Genomic DNA, 18,134 nt, shown 5'->3' with positions numbered 1-18,134 from the left:
AACAAGGGGCTCAGCAAATGTTCGTACCCAGAGATTCTATGGCCTTAATAATTGTTTCTATCAGTGGAAGATGCTCTTTTCTGTTTAACTTGCAAAAACCTTCTTTCTTTGCCATAGCTCCATCTTTATATGTATACGTAAATTGAGCAAGTTCTTTCATTATAACACCAACTGCATTTCACTGTGAAGTGTGGCCACCAACAAAGAGAAAAGGTTAGGATTTTCTTGCATTGGATTTAGCTTCATCTCTTTCTTATAAGGCTAGTTAAGATTGTGTTGCATGTATAATATTGATAGCTAATTAAGAAAAACATACCAAGGTGGCCATATATGTTAACGATGCGTCTAATTTTCGGCTCCGAAAGTTGATGTTGACACATCAGCGACATGCGTAAACAGAGTTAGCACTAATGTAGGTCTTAAAACTATATTATCTTCGCTAGCTAATAGCTTCTTAATCTTAATTTTCATTGACTTGGTGTTTCAACTATAGTTTTTGAGGTAAAATCTGATGCTTACTTATCTCAAAATGCCAATGGCATTATGTGCAAGGCGTAGTTGTTTATTTCTTTCTTACTGCATTCATCAAATTGTTCGGAAATCAAGCTTAAAACATGTAAGTCTATTTGGTGGATTTGAAGTAGTTTATAGCTCGTTTGAATTTGAGCCTGAATGAAGCCGTCCAACAGGAACCTGGGAAGAAAATCATGGAAGACAGAAGTGGTAGCTCTTATAACCTTTCGGCAGGTACCAAATTCTTACCACTTCGAATTATATTTTCCCCATAAATTCAGACACAACATATTTGGGGGGGGGGAGGTCAAATGTTTATAAAAAAAAAAAGTACATAATATGGAAGCTTGTATAATATATATGCTGTATTCAAACGCTTTCCTTCCCTTGTCTTTTCCCCCGATATCATGCATATTATTTTTTTCAACCGAAGTAACATGATTTCTCAATCTAGAAATTATCAACTTAATTTATTAATTAAATCAAATTATAGCTGCTGTTTTTCTTTTTTTGTATGTGTGGATTTTGCTGGTTACATGAAATACTGAACTGTTAGGCAAACCGGCGTCAGAGTTGGAAACACTGCAGAAGCAGCACGAGGAGAAAACGGTGAAGATCCAAGAGCTCAAGAAACGAATCGAAACTGTGAAGCTTCGGTTGGAGCAGAAGAAGAAAAAGGAAACCCCAGGTGAGAATAAGGAAGCTTTCCATGACCTGATCCTCAAATATAACAGCCTGAGAGATGAATATATTGCACTGTCGAGGGACAAGTCAAGGGACCTGAATAAATAAGGGCAAACTGTTTTCTTCAGTTTATCAGCTCTGTTCAAGTACTTTGCTTAATGGGTTAACAAGTGTTTCTGCAATTAAAACAATAGATATATAAGACATAGCTTAGATTACATTGCATGCACTAGGCTAATTTGACTTTAATTAACTAAATATTTCCTAAGCAAACTACAAACAGAGTTGCTTCGTGATCCCAAAAACAAGAATCGCAACGACGGCCGACGTTGTTACTTGCTTCCCAAGATTGGCCTTCTGAAGAACTCGAACAGGTCAGTCTGATGTCATGATGGCAGCAATTACAGCCGATTTGTTTCGGCCCGGTCAATGAAAGATACACCCACATGCTGCTCAAAAACTCCTCGGTTTTCAAACGGAAACTAGCAATGATTTTTGAACTTATTTTACTAGAATTTGCAAGATCGAGAGACGACACAACTTGAACCACCGAAACAAATCAAGATAATGCCGTAGGCATATATGGCTTTGACCTAACCTTTCTCTGCCGCATGCTTCAAACAAAGACCAGACTCCTATTTCCTTCGACTAAAACAATCGACAATTCCTTTCCTATATAATGCTTCGTCAGTCTTGGCAGCTTTGCATCTTTTCTGAAAAACTCTCACTCTTACGCCATGGAACGACACTAAGTTTGTCCATGCTCCATGAAAAGCTTTACAAGTTAACTTGGCGTAACGAAATCAGTGATGGAATTTGAGGCGGCATGCTTGAGAATTTCCGCCAACATATCTTTTGGAAAAGACCTTATGATGTTATTGTTAGCATCTTTCTTCGTCATGATTTTATTTGAGATTGCTAAGAGGCTTGTTTCTCAAAACAAATCCTACAATGCAATCTAATAATACAACGAAGCTATATCATGTGTATATATACACACATATAGGAAGGGAATAAATATTCAAATTATGTAATTTTTCTTATTTAAGTTTTTAATTTTTTTTAAAGTGGGTATTTAAAGCTTTATTTTGTTACCACCATTAACTTTGATTAAAGAAAATTATAATGTATGACATTTTTATTTAGAGTTATCTACTAATACTTAATTGAGAAAACTTGCATAATTTAGATACATATTTTTCATTTTAAGTCTAGATTGAGAGGACCTTGCACCTTAGTGCTCTTCTATCATCATTATACCAGTTTGCATTAATTGTAATTTTAGTTAGATTAAGCCTTAGCTCAGTTAATGAGTGTGTGGTTTCCAACATGTTTAAGGGTATTTTTTTTTCTATTTAAGGTTTAATCTAGATAGTAGACATTGGATAAAAATAAAATTTCAAAATTTATTCTTAAATCCATAAATATCAATGAATTTTGAAATACACCCAAGTGAACAAATGCGTGAATTATGGCAACAGCAAGTACGCTGTAGTTTCAATTTTCAATGAAGCCAAATAAATATGTACATTTAATTTGGCTTAGGATCTTAAAGTAGAGCCAGAACTTATTGTAATGATTTAAAAAGAAAACGGGAAGTGGCCGAAATTCTCATAAGATATAATAGCAATCGATTCAATATGGAAACAAATTGGTGGTGGTATATACAGAATTATTTTATATTTGTAAAACTTCCCCACGTTGCAAAAAGGTTGATGATGAGAAAGGGCATTCTATAACAACCAAAAGCAGAGTCTGGTAATAATTACAAGATTTCATCCCCAATTTCTGCATATATAGTGCAAGCAATAACAACAGATATACAGTTATACACGCCTCTAATTCTACCAAAAGATATATATTGTCCATAATCAGCAATTTAAGCATGTTAAAGCTTGAACATGTCTAAGAAATAGGGCCAACCATGCATTTTTTTAGGCCTTTCCTATCAGAGATCAATTCAACCAAAATTGCTCTAGTTTTCCAATGGCCGACTAGTCTCTGTGAAGTTCATCTGCGGGTGGAGCAAATCTCACATTTGCTGGCCGTGCTACTACTACAGATTCATCTGCAAACATCGCTTTAATAAAGGATGGAGTTTTTAGGGGTCGACGTCCGGTCATTCGTGGATATACATCTTCAAGAAAATAGTAGGCATGACCAGCAATCATTCCCTGGATCAACCAAATATTTAGTTCGATAAAAACAAACGCCACAAAAGTAATAATGATAATTGTTAACCAACAAGACGCAACAGTTGAACATAACAGCAGTGAGAATCTAACTAAACAAAGTGAGACTAGAACAGGTGGCAGTTTATAGGACCACAACATAATTATAAGGCAGTCTGACAGTCCACCATCGACTTACTCCCCCCACATTTTCGAGACTTGCACTATGAACTTTCCAGCAGTAAGCATTTATAAAAAAAATGCTTTATTATATAAATATAAGCTCGGCCCCCTTGACTGAACATATAACAAAGGATTTCGGAGATATGCAAAAAATCCATACAACAGTGTCCCAATATTTTGACGTTAAAGCAGGCTCTGGAAGGGAAACGTACCAGGAGATCCACCCAAGCACTAGCACCAACAAGGACAGAGAATCCCAAAAGCACCTGAAAGTCAGGGAACAGAAGCCATTACACTCTTTAACTATGAGAAGTAGAATCATATTCAACAGCACAAACATATATAAGAATAGTAAACTTTAGAGTTTAGCACAATGGGAAATCCACATAGCTACTTTCTCTTTCTTGGTAAAAACTTGAAAATGCTTTGATAAAGAAAATACATGCTCGAAGAACAATATAAGAAAAAAAGGATAGAAAGAATAGAAGCACTCACCCAGGGTAAATAAGCTGCTGTAAAGGTAAAAAGACCCAGAAAACTCATATGTATAAAAGGATTCTGTTTGCTCCACACATAAACCTACATGTAGTACAATAAGATGGCTTTCCAAAATGGACACCAGAAAACATATACTACTACTAAACCATATTTTGCATGTAAATGAAGGCAGACAAAATTACCATCATGAATGTCAATGAATTGCTTAGAAATATAATCTTGGCAAATGATGCTGACAGATAAGGTATCATTCCTCCAACAAGAACAATGCCAGTTAAGACTGAAGCTCCGAACAAGAGCATGTAAAAGAAATCTGCAGTCCTTCCCCTGAAAGAGTTCTCTTCAAGAAGCTTGCAGTACCGAGCAAGAAAGAACATGTGAAACATGAAATCCAAATCTGGCATTATCAAGGGATACCGTGTTAAAGATTCTAAATGATTTGAGAATACTGACCTCGATCATATTCAAATTTATCACATATAAATGCCTGGCAATCAATTATCATTTTTAAAGATGTTTTAACGTTATTAGTATAGTACTCTACGAAGAAAGGAAACAGGGAGGGCATAAGAACAATGGACTTTATTCTTTTTTTTTTTTAAATCATACCTCACTTCACTTTTACCTGCACTGCTACACATACACGTACTCTGTTCAAGCTTTTTAAAATCATCTGAAGTCTAAACACAACTGCATTTTAATACTTTTGACTAACATTTGAAGGGAGACATTAAAAACAACTCTTTGTTCCATTCAGAACATTCTACATCTCTAGCAATAACATGAAGTGATGTTGTCAAGGCGCACCTATGGCCTCAGACCCTTTCGGGCTAGGCACATTTGATCAAGTACACACCAGGGTCACCTAGAGTGGGCCTCGCGCCCTTGACAACACTGACCAGCACAACATACTACACAGCATCGTTCTGACGGCACAACAATAAACCAGAGATTTCATAACACTCAGACGTAAAGCACATGAAATTTACCCATCTTGCGGAAGTACAGGAAGTTAGTAATGAGGCGCCAGAATTGATACTGCTTAACCACGAGCTTAGGGTTCAAGTACAGATGATAAGGTGATATTATCTGCAAAGATTCAGAAAAGTAAATTAGATTAGCATAACAATCCCAAATATATATTCTAATTCTTTTCTTTTTTTTTCAATTTCAAGATGTGAAAACCAATCATAACCAATTGTGCATTATACCCAAAAAAAAAAAACTCAGAGAGGAGGAACAAACATATTGTTAGCTTTGCCTGCCCATATTCCCTACCAACTTTCTCAAGAAATAAAATTGCGCTACAACCATATAGGAAACCCAATAAGGAGTCGCCAAATTTAGAGAAAAAAAATGAGATATGCACAGATCAAATCTAACGAAATTATTCATACCCAATTGGATATAAATTAAAAAGCAAGCACTAATTAGTCAATGAAAATCGAAGACACGATTCCAATCCTATTGCCCAGAAAGAAAAATAACACCAAAACAAAAATAAAAGCAATAAAAAATGAAAAAGAGGCATACTTCGAGAGAGCAACCGATAGTGGTAACTACGGCAGCTGTGAGATAAGAGCGGGTGATGATAGGCATCTGCTTATACCATTCTTCAACAGCTTGAGCCATTTTCCTCTTTTTACCAAAAAAAGTTCTCTTTAATTTCAACGATAACAAAGTTGAACCAAGATAATTTAAAGGCAAATTCGATAAATTTGTTAATTTGATTTTCTGGGATTTGGGGGTTCTTCAAGATCGAAACAGAGAATAGTTTTGTTTCTGAAGAACCAAAAAGAAGAAAAGAATGGAATTAATGCGAGATGGCGCAGGAAGTAAAATTGACAATAATTTAGCTGTCCTGTATACTACGGGTTTTGTTTAATGACAAATCTTGGCGAATGAAAGAGCGAGTAGATGACACAGACCAATAGCATTGCCTTTATTGGTAATAAATAGTAATTAGTAGAGCACAGCATATTCCTATTTTTCTTGGGGGATGGAGATGGATTGTTTAGCGACAGAACTCATGCTTTAGGGTTAATAAGGACTTTGTCACTCTATTATTTAAATATTACTAAACAGTTTTTAATTCCTATATAATTAAATTACTTAAAATAGTATATTAAAAGAGATGCTTCATAATTATTATTATTTTATTAAATAAGACAAGCACCTTACAAAATGATCTACTTCTTGAAAATTAAAAACAACAAAACACTATTTAACAATGGCATGAAAGCTAATACAAATCTACACAAGAAATAAACAATAAAAATCTGCCACTAAGTTACCAACATGTTTCATCTCTTCACACTGACTCCATCATAATTTTCTCCTCAACATCTATCACTAACTACACATCTCCAAAGCTTAATTTCTTTTAAACGCATAATTGTCGAAAATACTCTTAATGTTTATGACTTTTTGAGTTTAAGCCCTTAATTCTTTTTTTTTTTTAGATTTCAGACATCAGCTCAATTTTAACGGGAAACCTGAATTAACCGTCAATCAAACCGCAGATCAACTAAGTAGCCTATGTGGCGTGCCATATAAGCACGAGCTGATGTCATTTATAAACAAAATTGTTTAACATTTTTTTTTTCATTTTGTATAAATCTTCTTAAGCTTCCCTTGTACTTCTCTTTCAAGCATCCAATTTAATCACTTCCTTCAATGTCTTTGAAATAGCCTGTAATTGTTCCTTACAAAGAGCATTTTTTTTGAAAAACAATGATGGATCAACAAGTCTGATAAGCACGAAGGGGTTCACTCCAATTTCGAAATTATCATATTCCACCTATCGGAAACCCCTTCACTTCCTTTGCCTTATCAACTGCCATCGGAATAAGCTTTTTGCGCAATCTTTCATCCTATTGACAAATTTTGAAGAAAAGAAAGAAAACTCAAAATAAACCTAACTATTAACAGATAATAAACAAAGCAATGCAACAAAGGCATGACATTGGGTATAAAAAAAGGTACTGACCTTATCCATGAAAAAAGGACCAACCCATTTGAGAAAAACAACAACCAATAACCGTAAGTAAAATTCCCAACTTCTCCTCCCTCATTATCATTGTTATCATCATTGAAAGTCATTGAATTTTCAAAACACGAACCCGAATTTCCCATGTTTGGTTCTTGAGAAAATTAGAGAAGATGGGTAGATGAATTGAAAAGCAAAGAAGGGTATCAAATATACCGAAAACAAACAAACTTAAACCAAACAAAGCAACATTTATTTTTTCTGATTTTTTTATTAATTTAAAATAAAAACAAAACCCTAAAATAGGTTACAACGTAAGTCCTTTTTTTATTTTTTACAACGGTGAGGAGTGAGAGGAAAGGGAGAGGTGGTGGGGTTAGAACAGTGAGAAGTGAAAGGGAAGGCCGCAGCGATGGGGCCAGACACAATAGTGACAATAATTAGCGGGGAAGAGAGAAAAAGGAGAAAAAGAAGTTTGAAACAAAATGAAAAAAAAAAGTTCAACAAATTTGTTTAGAGATGGTGTCACCTCATGCTTATGTGGCACGTCACATAGGCTACTTAGTTGATCTACAATTTGACTAATGGTCAACTCATGTTTCCTGTTAAAATTGTGTTGATTTCTAAAAATTCGTAATGTTATGGGTGTCAATCAGAAAGAAAAGTTAAAGGCTCAAAATCAAAAACCCATAATCGTTGAGGATATTTTCAATAATTATACCTTTTTTAAATAGATCTCACAACTTTCATAGTCAAATGCACCAATTAGTGCATTAAGAAACAAAAATCTCTTCCTCATTATTAAATTTACAAATTACAAAGTCCCCTTCATAAATAAATTTATTAAAGTTAAGCTGTATCAAAAAGCCTCCACGACACCTTCTTTCTACCATCTTTATTCAAACAACAATTAAAGTCTTTAATATCTAATCACATAGTTTTTCTTTTTGGTAAAGAATACCAGAAAAAAAAAACCTTAAACTAAAGGATTATCTAGCCTAATTAACAATGACTTTTGCAGACAACGCGTGATGCATATTTACTTTCAAAATTCGTCACACAAAGATAGGTGAGTAAAAAAAAAAAATCTAAACTACCTCTAGCCTCCTTCGCCATATAGTTAGCAACTCTAAAACAATACAGCCATCACCATTACCTTGAACAGGGCTTTTAATTTTTAAAATCTCATTTAATAATATTTTTACTCATTAATCTCACATAATGCGTACACATAGGTAATCATAATTTCAAAATTTTTCTTCACATTTAAAAAAAAAAAGATCCTACTTAGATATATTTAAATCTATCATAAATATGTTTTACCTCAGCTGATGGTTTATTTTCTGGCTCTATCACCTATCACTAAAATAATTAAGTCAAAATTATTATGAATGTTAACTTTTGTAATTTTTTCATTTCTTGTCAAGTACAAATCAAGGGAAGAAAAAACTATCTTCATGTAACATTTATCTTAATTTCACTATTTACATGCTTCAATAAAAAAATCTCATGGTTTTACAATACATCAAAATATTAATTTTGATAATAATAAAAAACATGCACAAATTTTAAACCGTAAATTCTATTTTCAAGATTAATTAGTTTGTTTATGATTAACTAATCCTCCACTCATCCTCTACGTTACTACATAGAATTCTCTTATGGTTTGAATGTCGAAATCAATAAGAGATCCATTTAAGCATTTTTCACAACGTTAACCAATCATCACACATTTTTCCTCCATGTATGTTTTTTTCTTCAAGTTTGCCGTCATTCTTAAGCAAAGTGCAACATTGATCTCTTCAAGAGTTTCAATTTCCTTGCGTTTAATTATAAACCTTTATCCTACTCAACTATTCTTTAAGTCGGCCAATAACTATCTACTCAATTAATTCCCGAACAGTTATATTTATTTTCATTCTCTAAAAATTTGATTATGATCTTATTGTTGTGTTAACTTAAAAAAATTTTAAGCCCCTATTGACTTAAAAAAGCTCATTAATTACCACAGTCCAATACTGGTGTACTTAGCTCTCCTTCATCTTCAATCAATATTCACTTAACATTGGTTCTTAACAGCTGCTTCCACGCAAATCTTAAAGATTTATTCATTTATCAATGCATACTGGATCACACTCAAAACTATGTAACTTTTTGTATAAATAAAAAGGTTAAATTAAGCCAATAAAAATTTTGACTCAAATGGTAAGATTGAGCATCAAAATTCGAATTTCACTTCTATAATCAATTTTAATTGATTTTGAAAAAAAAAACTAAAATTGTTAAAATATTCAAAATTCAATAATTCTTACTATATAAATCTTTTTTTGATGTATATATATTTCATTTATGTCATTGTTTTCAATAGGATAAATATTAAACTACATGTGAACTTTGATTTAATGTGTAATGTCATATATGAACTTTGATTTTCTGTAATTTTATATATAACATTTTGATTTAAATAAAATTTAACAAACCACTAACAACCTTATTGACGTAGCACCATTTTACAGCTATATGTTACGAACGCAAACAATTATATTAATTCAATATAAGAATAAATTGATATATGTATTTTTTTAAAAGTATAAAATTGAATTAAAATTAAAGTTTCTTATTTACAAATGAACCATAACCAAAGTTTTATATGTATAATTGCACCAAATCAAAGTTCATGTATGAAATTGCACATTTGACCAAAGATCATATGTAGATTTAATATATTATAATTTATGTCATTTTAATTAGGGTTATTATGTAGTTTACCTCTTGAATTTGTCCAAAAGTACCTAGTCGACGCCTAACTTATTTTTTTGTATCTAATTGGTACATGGACTGATATTTTGTCATACACATTGCCCCAATTTGTTAACAGTGTTAATTTTTTTGGATTAACATGTAGTTTGCCCTATGAACTTGTCCAAAAGTATCTAGTTGGTACCTAAACTTGTCCGAAAGTATCTAGTTGATACTTAAACTTGTCCAAAAAATTATACATTTTTAAATTAATTTATATTTTAAAAAGATTTTTATTTTTTTAATTTATGTTTGTCACATCTCATATTGAGAGGTTGTCACGTGTCTATATAAGATTGGTCATTAATGTCACATCAGCACAAACTAATAATGTTAGTATAAAAGCACCAACTTAAATGATAGAATACAAGTTTAGGTACCAACTAAGCTTAAAAAAAAAAAGAGCTCTAGCATCAACTGGACACTTTTGGACAAGTTAGGGGACAAACTACATATTAACCCTTTCAATTATTGGCGGCAATAACTCAAGGAGCAAATGCTTAAAAGTGACATCTTAGTGTTAACATTTAACATCCCTTGATTGGAAAGTCTTTGATTGTACAAAAATAGGTTAATATACTATTTGGTACTTAAGTTTAGTTTCAATAATCAATTTGATACTTAAATTTTTTTGTCTCAATTTGGTACTTGAGTTTAGCTTTAATGTTCACTTTGGTACTTAAATTCTTGCAATTGGATACTTGAGGTATTTTTTCTTCCAATTTGGTACTTCAATTTTTTCTCCCAATAAAATACCTATATTTTTTTACTAGAGCACATGTGTCAAACATCCATTGAATCACATAATATCAATTAATCTAGATACGAAATTAAACTTTAAAACCAAATTCAAGTACTACGTCTTTAATTTCAATATCATATTATTATTGAAATCTCAAATTAAATTACATATATAAATTTCTATATGATTTGATTAAGATATATTCACATTATAATGGTTGATTATTCAAATGGCGTTGGTCGCACTTTGTCATCTAAAAAAAATCATTTGATATAATAATCTTGTGTGTATAAAATAAATAAGTGAATCAAAACCTACCAGTATTACACTGTCAACAGTATCAATTATACCCAAGGCCAAGGCATCAACAGAAAATTCAATCATATTTAAACAAAAGAAAATGAAATTTATCCGTTTCTTATTTTTCACGAAAAAGAAAACTACTCGTTTCTTTTCTAAGACATTAAGTCGGAACATAAATCACGAAAAAAGAGCACCAGTTTCACAGATTGTGGCTGAAAATGAATTTTTTTTATTTTATTTTCAAACTCTCCCTTCAACAAGCTTCTGCTAGTAAAGCTAACAATAATGTCTTGCTTATGACAAAAAGTTATACATTAAACAAAGGCGTGCATGCCCAACACAAATCATGTTCATCTTCATTTTCCAATAAACAAACCGATGAAACAACTACTATTTTTTTTTTTGAAACCCCTACTAAATTCTCAATTGTGACCAATACTGCCCAAAGCGTCAGATAAACCAACTCTTCGATCACATAACGAATGAAGAAATCAATGAAGATCTCCCTTGAGAAAGCTCCAAAACAGCTATGTCACATACAAAATTAAAATTTTTTTGCATGCATCAGCAACCATTCCACTTCTCCTGGCTCTGATTCCCTCACTCAACTGGAAATTTAACTAGCCCTCTTGAAACATGCCAAAACCATCTTTTTTTTTGTTTTCCTACGGGAATAAACAATTCTACGAACAAAGATGCATTCCGACTAACGGATTGGGTGATACTGAGCGGATACTCTCTTTGGAGGCAATTTGCGCAAGATATACAGCACTAGAGCTGAAGGTAGGATCTCAACCAGCTGTAATTTGATCAATAGAAATTACATGCTTAGGAGAATATAAGAGAGATAAATAAGACATGAGAGAAATGGGTTTCTTAAATACCGTGTAATAGATCAAGTTCAGAACTGGATGGTCCAAAACATCAAGTGATGCATCTGCGTCAAAGGCAGATAAAACCACCTGCATGTAGAGAAATTACTTAAAGGAGCACATAAAGCAGTAGGGAAACTTGAGCAACTAAATGAAATCAGCAGCAGAATATTATTGTTTCTAAATGGTTGACGGAAAGAGTTTTGGCATTTGACCGTTGTCAAGCCTAGCCTCATGCCTCTCTTCTCTCTATATCCAGTAGGCAAATCAATATCTTCTTACATTCAGCTATACATCAATTCCTGGGAGCATTTATCCAAATGCAAACTACCTCTTTACTTGTCTCTTATTATTAGCAAGAATTTCAAGAAAACAAAAAACTAGAGGAAAGGTTCAAGTTTTCTTTCAGTTCAAAGGGAAGAGAAAGAAGTGGAATTAAACTCAGAATGAAGTATGGAATTTTCGCTCGGAAAATATTGTTTAAAGTCTTTTTACCTCATTTTAATTTAAAAAATATACTATACAAACTATATCTCCCAGAGGTTCTCTCTCAGGTGAAGGATGTAGCAAGTCTAAATTCATGCATATTTGTGAGTTCAGATTATCAGTTTGCCTCAGGATGTAATAATCAAATAAACTGTCATCTGTTGAGAACAGAGAGACTGCTGCATGAGTTACATACAAGAGACTTATCAAATAAGTAATAGTTTAAAGTGCAACATTCTCAGTCAAGCAATAAATTACATAGCTTGAAAACCTACAACAAAGTTTGGTCAAGAAAGAAAAACTTACCACAAAGCACCTAATAAGGAAGCAGGTGAAACAAATGGCTGTAACAGATCCAACCTACAAACAAATAACACATCAAAAAACAATAGTAATGTCGAGAACATCTTACAACATGATGGCCATTTTAGAAACCATGAGATTAGAACATAGAAATGCACGTTATTTAATAGAGTTATAAAGGAAGGAAAATACCTCGTGAAGCTTCTTCCTTCTTCCTTTCGATTCAATAGGGAATCGTCTTAGCATGAAAAATAATCTGCAAGGAATTGAGTAAGTAGGATTTGGTCATACTTAGAAGCTCACTATAATTCAATATCAATAAATTTTGTGTAAGCAAACCATAATTACCTTCCTCCATACAACAAGAATCCTAATGCAGCTATAAATGACACCACTGGAGAAAAGAATATAGAAAATAAGGGGCAATGTTAAAAGATAAAAGTAAGACTTAATGTGCATAAGATTTTCATTAAGGGGAAAAAAAGAAAAACTAATACCCAGGGATAAACCTAGTGAACATGGTTTGATAATTCACTGTAACACTTACCAGCAATAAATATTTTTCCAATGAAATCCACCACACTGTTGTCATCTATCCAGAGGTATACCCACACACAGACCTGAATTCAAAACATTATTTTTTAACTTCACTCACACATTTAAGTACATGTCATAGCAAGAGTGGCAGGAAACTTTGAGATAAAAACTCAACAGAGAAATAAGTAAACAGATATAATCACTTCCTTCACAGATTAGCCTAGTACTAATGATGGTAATATTCAGTAAACAGCACAAGTTAACGCAAGTTGGAGCGCACCTGTATAAAGTAAATAACAGCATTGATTGACACATAAAAGATTCTGAGTTTGTCCGTTGGTAAGCTTCTAGCCTGCTCATAATGGAAAGGTAAAATGGCACAGTTCCTCACAAGAGTACAAGAAAGAACCGAGTACATGAGTTTGTAACCCGGTTTATTGATCTTATATCATGGAGAAACCAAGTTTGACACATCATTTCACAAAAGCAATTAAGAATAGGTTCTTGCCTGATGGTAAATCTCAGCCCAAAACAGGACAAGTAATGTGTATGTGGAGAAAAACAGAAGGCCCGGAAGATCCAACAACATATATGTGAGTACCTAGTTCAAGAAGTAATGCTCGCGTTAGTATTATAAAACTCTTGTCTTAATTGGATCATAACAAGTTGCTAGTTATATACTCCTTGTTCTCTCAAAATAGAATCCTCCTTTATTCTCCTTATGCTACCCAGGAAACCTTAATTTGTATGAGAAACTCAAACAATAGGCCTCGATTGTTAAGTAGAAAGAGTGAAACGAATTTATGCCCAAATACGAAATGTTATCACATTTGGAAATGCAATGCAAACTTTGTGTCAGAAATGAACCAATATCTCTGGATCCTATAGCAAACTAACCTTGGGATACAATACAAATACTTGTCTGTGAAATCCGAACACAATTGCACGCACTGCAACAACAAAATTCAAGATCAAATAATCAAACTAAAATCCTAAATCCTAATAACAGTAATAGAAAACACTACATATGTTTTGAGGACTTTGAATATTACCTCCATTAACAATGAAGTTCATTAGATGGAAAACTTTCTGTGTCGTCCAACCATATTCGGGCACTCTCAATTCAATCCTTACTAATTGTATCTGCACGTTACAAACAGCAACTTTCACATACAAACTAATCTCATATCCCAGTACTGGGAATAAATTTCTCGAAATTGAAATCATTAACAATAAAATACGTAGTAAAATTAACATTTAAAAGCTTTAATTCTATATTAAATATGTGTGAAAAGAATAGATAGTGATAAAATGTCACTACTAACTAAACAAACTAAATCAGTTTGAATCCTAAAATATTGGAAATAACTAACATGAAAATAAAAATAAACTCCAAGAACAGAGCTTCTACTAAGCACTGATTCAAACAAAATGAAAATCGAAAAGTTCAGTGAATCAAACAAAAACTCACAAAAAAATCTTGAAAAATAATTTTAAAAAAAAAAGGAATAGAAGGATGACCAGAGCAACGGAGGAAACTAGGGCATAAGCGGCGCAGAGAGTGTAGAAGATGCCATCCTGCCACTTAGTGGACTCATTGATCTCGTCCCACCAGTCGGACACCAGAGCTGGAAGCTCCATAGAAGTTAAGTTCAGTGGCATTTTCGTCATTCTAACCATTTTCTCTTAAATCCCGAGCTTTCCCGGGAAAGACAAAAACCCGCCTCAGCCAAACACGAATCGAAGAAAACCTAAAAACAAAAAGAGCTGAAAGAGAAATGAAAAACTTTGAAAAGCCGAGGACACCAATGACTCCAACTGTGAGAGACAGACAGGAAGAGAGAGGCCCTTTTCTTTTCTTTTCTTTTCTTTTTTGATTAAATAAATCTACCCGTCGGTCCAAAGCGATGGAGCTAATCCTAATTTCTGTAATTATTAGCAATAAAACTGTGAAAACCTTCTTATTATTATTATCGTTTTTATGGCTTTATTGAGCCGCTCTTTTTCCCTCTCTTCCCTTCTCAACTCCCACCTAAGCTTCTACGAGTTCGTGGTAGTTGCAATTTCTAAATTTGCTTTTCATTTTTTTATTTTATTTTGTTTCCTTCTCTTTCATCTTCCCTTTTGTTGGTGAGGTGTTTATGGTTCAAACAGGTCGAGCCGTGATTTATATATAAAAAAAGTTTAATTTATGGTGTCCAAAAATATTTCCATTTTTTTATATATTTCCTGTATCATGTTAATTTTGGAGAAGCCATGTTGATAAAATAATATTTTTAATAAATTAAAAAATTAATAACAATTCAAATGATTTCTTATCGTTATGATATTAAAAATAATATTTTTATCAAGAAAAATAATAAAATTTAAAATTATGTAATTTAAGTATTAAATGACGAACCCTTTGTGTTGACTTGATGGTCAGTGTATTCATCGCCCTAAATGTGACCTAAATTTGAGTCGTACTAATCGTGTTACTATCAAGGCTTTGCTCTCCTTTTATAATTCACAACAAAAAAAACATTGGTGATATAAATACCATTTTAAATCTAATCATACATAAAAGAAAATTCAATCATAACGCCTAACATATTGTTTCATCTTTTATTACTCATATACCATGATTAGATTTTAAGTATTTCGAAAATTAATTCAATTGTTAAATAATTTATAACAAATATAAATTTTTTGATTTAATTAATATTATAAATTAATCCAACACTAATTTAATTAAATAATTTTATATTTTAACATTAATTTCATTACAGGTGCTTATTATATCATATCTGTTCTTTTTTATATAATGCTTAAAGTTAAGCATAATCCCCTCTCAACTCTTGAATTATTAAAAGATCAGTTATAGAAGAAATTATGAAAAATTGTAAAATAATATTAATGTAAATGTTTTTTCCTTAAAAATACATCTAAAAATATTACCATTAAAAGCAACTCTCCTCAAAAAATCTACCATTGTTTTAAAAAGTACCCTTGATTTTTTTTTGTTGAGAGCACCCTTGGTTTTTTTCTTAACAAATATCATTTATTTAAAAATATAAATATAAATACTGATTGAATCTTAATTCGATTAGCATAGATATTGTTGTCAATGCAAGAAGACTTAAGTTTGAGTGTGTTGAAGCGTATTATCCTCCTATTTGTGGGTAGGGAAAGAGCTATAAATAATTCTAAATATTATAAAAAAGAAAATATATATGATCAGAATCTATAATAAAATTATTTAAAAAATATATAAATATAAAAACTCTTACATTTTCTCACCAATGTAGTATTGATAGTGATTATTCTTTAAAGAAAAAAAGTTAAATCATGATGCACAGCATAATGTCTTATTTACATATTTATAAATAATAATAATAATAAAAGTACATACACTTAAATTACAAAGTAAAAAATAGTTAGGGAGTTAACCTTTTCGTACTAAAGGTGCAGTTGGATTTCCTCTCAAACTACATTTTATTGAAGGTTAAATTTTATCTGTATCTGTATTATATATAAATTGTGGATTTAATTTTTGTGCTTTAATTTAGTTATTTTTAATTCATGCACTTTTAAAATTTTAGTCTGGATCAAATAATAGTTATTAAATTCATTAAGTTAAATTTTAATGCGACAAATAAATTATCGCATGTATAATATTATGTTAGTTTACTATTTTCATATATTATTCAAAAGAATTGTTAATGAACTTAACGGTTATCATTTTCATTGAGATTAAAATTTTAAAAATTAGAAAATATAGCGGCTAAGAATAATCCTGTTAACGAATATTGACTAAATCTATAACTTTACACATAATACATGATTAATAGTAAAATTTAACCAAACGGATTTATTGTTACTATTTGAATAAAATAAAATTTTAAATTTTAAAAGTATAAAAAATAATATTGACGAATATAAAAAATAAAAAAATAAAAATACAAATGTAATAACATAATTTAAAATTTTAGTGAAACTTTACGAGCTCTTTTATATCATCGCATTACAATGCAGCCCTTGAATTATAGTGATGTGAGATTTTCATCCTCACTTTTTTTTTTCGGATAATGATAATCAATATTATATAATTTTATATTAAATTAATTAATGGAAATAGCTATATAAGTACAAATGTATAGATATCAAGGGAACCAATTTTAGGAGATAAAATTTTTTCCATATATATAAAGTAATAATTAATTTATTGACTCATTTTAGGACAGAACTATACATTTATCCTTTCATTGTAAAGTTAAAAATCTGATGTAATAAATAATTTAAAATTACTGTAGAATATTTTTTCTTTTTTCTTTTTAATACAATAAAAAAGAATAAATAAGTTTTAACACACTCAAATTTATATTTTTTTTGTACTGACAGTAATGCTCACACTAACCGAATTATAATTTAGTTGGTATTGTAGAATATTTTCTAAACTTAAATATTTATATGAATTCATAAAATGATGAACCATTATTTAAATAAATTATACATAATTACATCCATAATAAAAACAAGACAAAAATATTATACATATTATATTTTATTAATGAAATTATAACTTAACAAAATTTTAATAATTTCATAAATCTCAAATAATCCAAAATGTTGATTATATAAAAAAAATTATTATAATATTATTAATGGTGATTTTATATTCTCATTTGATTAGTATGATTGAATTTAAGTACATATTCCATCACTAAATTTATTCTATTGTAATGGTTTTATAATTTTTTAAATAATAAAAAAATATTAAAATTTTTATACAATTGCTACTACTATTATGACTTATAATATTTTCTAAACCCTTAATATTGAAGAAAAATATACACTAAAACTTTTTCAAATTTGTATCAAATGAAAATTTTAATAAATAACAGCATAGATAAGATGACGAGGGATTGAAATATTAATATTGTGATTAGGAGTGCTTTTTGGGTACATTTGTTCAATTGTTAGCATCTAATTGAATATTAAAAATATTAAATTCCAAATCACAGATTTATTGATTAAAATTAATGGAGAACCGGAGATGAAAATGGGATGATATA

General features: G+C 31.0%; 3 protein-coding genes across 6 annotated transcripts; 1 reads left to right on the top strand and 2 right to left on the bottom strand.

Moving 5' to 3' along the window:
- Positions 1 to 1,422, top strand: LOC121217765 (uncharacterized). 4 transcript variants are annotated; one of them, XM_041093957.1, is made up of 3 exons: positions 1 to 213; positions 645 to 747; positions 1,070 to 1,422. In XM_041093957.1, the coding sequence occupies exons 2-3, from the start codon at positions 708 to 710 to the stop codon at positions 1,303 to 1,305; spliced, it is 276 nt and encodes a 91-aa protein (XP_040949891.1). In that variant the 5' UTR covers positions 1 to 213; positions 645 to 707; the 3' UTR covers positions 1,306 to 1,422. The 4 variants fall into 4 exon arrangements, with proteins under 4 accessions (XP_040949891.1, XP_040949890.1, XP_040949889.1 ...); XM_041093956.1 differs by having other exon boundaries at positions 16 to 213; positions 690 to 747; XM_041093955.1 differs by lacking the exon at positions 1 to 213 and adding an exon at positions 220 to 616 and having other exon boundaries at positions 690 to 747; positions 1,085 to 1,422.
- A 1,491-nt stretch (positions 1,423 to 2,913) lies between these two features.
- Positions 2,914 to 5,968, bottom strand: LOC107905941 (derlin-2.2). Its single transcript, XM_016832739.2, has 6 exons — positions 5,583 to 5,968; positions 5,039 to 5,138; positions 4,232 to 4,446; positions 4,047 to 4,130; positions 3,764 to 3,817; positions 2,914 to 3,371 (listed from the first exon to the last, which is right to left on the bottom strand). The coding sequence occupies exons 1-6, from the start codon at positions 5,679 to 5,681 to the stop codon at positions 3,192 to 3,194; spliced, it is 732 nt and encodes a 243-aa protein (XP_016688228.1). The 5' UTR covers positions 5,682 to 5,968; the 3' UTR covers positions 2,914 to 3,191.
- A 5,127-nt stretch (positions 5,969 to 11,095) lies between these two features.
- LOC107905942 (tobamovirus multiplication protein 1) lies at positions 11,096 to 15,228 on the bottom strand. Its single transcript, XM_016832740.2, has 11 exons — positions 14,602 to 15,228; positions 14,133 to 14,223; positions 13,978 to 14,030; positions 13,589 to 13,681; positions 13,361 to 13,432; positions 13,091 to 13,163; positions 12,892 to 12,937; positions 12,736 to 12,799; positions 12,547 to 12,600; positions 11,767 to 11,844; positions 11,096 to 11,681 (listed from the first exon to the last, which is right to left on the bottom strand). Exons 1-11 carry the CDS (start codon positions 14,758 to 14,760, stop codon positions 11,589 to 11,591), a joined length of 876 nt encoding a protein of 291 aa, XP_016688229.1. The 5' UTR covers positions 14,761 to 15,228; the 3' UTR covers positions 11,096 to 11,588.
- Positions 15,229 to 18,134: the final 2,906 nt, after the last annotated feature.

The sequence above is a fragment of the Gossypium hirsutum genome, chromosome D05 (assembly GCF_007990345.1).
Source record: "Gossypium hirsutum isolate 1008001.06 chromosome D05, Gossypium_hirsutum_v2.1, whole genome shotgun sequence".
Classification (NCBI taxonomy): Eukaryota; Viridiplantae; Streptophyta; class Magnoliopsida; order Malvales; family Malvaceae; genus Gossypium; species Gossypium hirsutum.
This window is presented reverse-complemented; position numbering and strand designations above follow the sequence as displayed.

Excerpts from the sequence above, each read along its gene's own strand:
- LOC121217765 (XM_041093954.1), top strand. The coding sequence starts at position 512 with ATGCTTACTTATCTCAAAATGCCAATGGCATTATGTGCAAGGCGTAGT. Across the intron at positions 617-689 it reads GGAAATCAAGCTTAAAACAT|GAACCTGGGAAGAAAATCAT; the intron begins GTAAGTCTATTT and ends GCCGTCCAACAG. Across the intron at positions 748-1,069 it reads CTCTTATAACCTTTCGGCAG|GCAAACCGGCGTCAGAGTTG; the intron begins GTACCAAATTCT and ends CTGAACTGTTAG.
- LOC107905941 (XM_016832739.2), bottom strand. The coding sequence starts at position 5,681 with ATGGCTCAAGCTGTTGAAGAATGGTATAAGCAGATGCCTATCATCACC. Across the intron at positions 4,447-5,038 it reads CCTGTACTTCCGCAAGATGG|ATTTGGATTTCATGTTTCAC; the intron begins GTAAATTTCATG and ends TGATAATGCCAG. Across the intron at positions 3,818-4,046 it reads CAGCAGCTTATTTACCCTGG|GTGCTTTTGGGATTCTCTGT; the intron begins GTGAGTGCTTCT and ends CCTGACTTTCAG.
- LOC107905942 (XM_016832740.2), bottom strand. The coding sequence starts at position 14,760 with ATGGTTAGAATGACGAAAATGCCACTGAACTTAACTTCTATGGAGCTT. Across the intron at positions 13,164-13,360 it reads CTGTTATTTACTTTATACAG|GTCTGTGTGTGGGTATACCT; the intron begins GTGCGCTCCAAC and ends TTTTGAATTCAG. Across the intron at positions 11,845-12,546 it reads TCCTTATTAGGTGCTTTGTG|GTGGTTTTATCTGCCTTTGA; the intron begins GTAAGTTTTTCT and ends CTCTACATGCAG.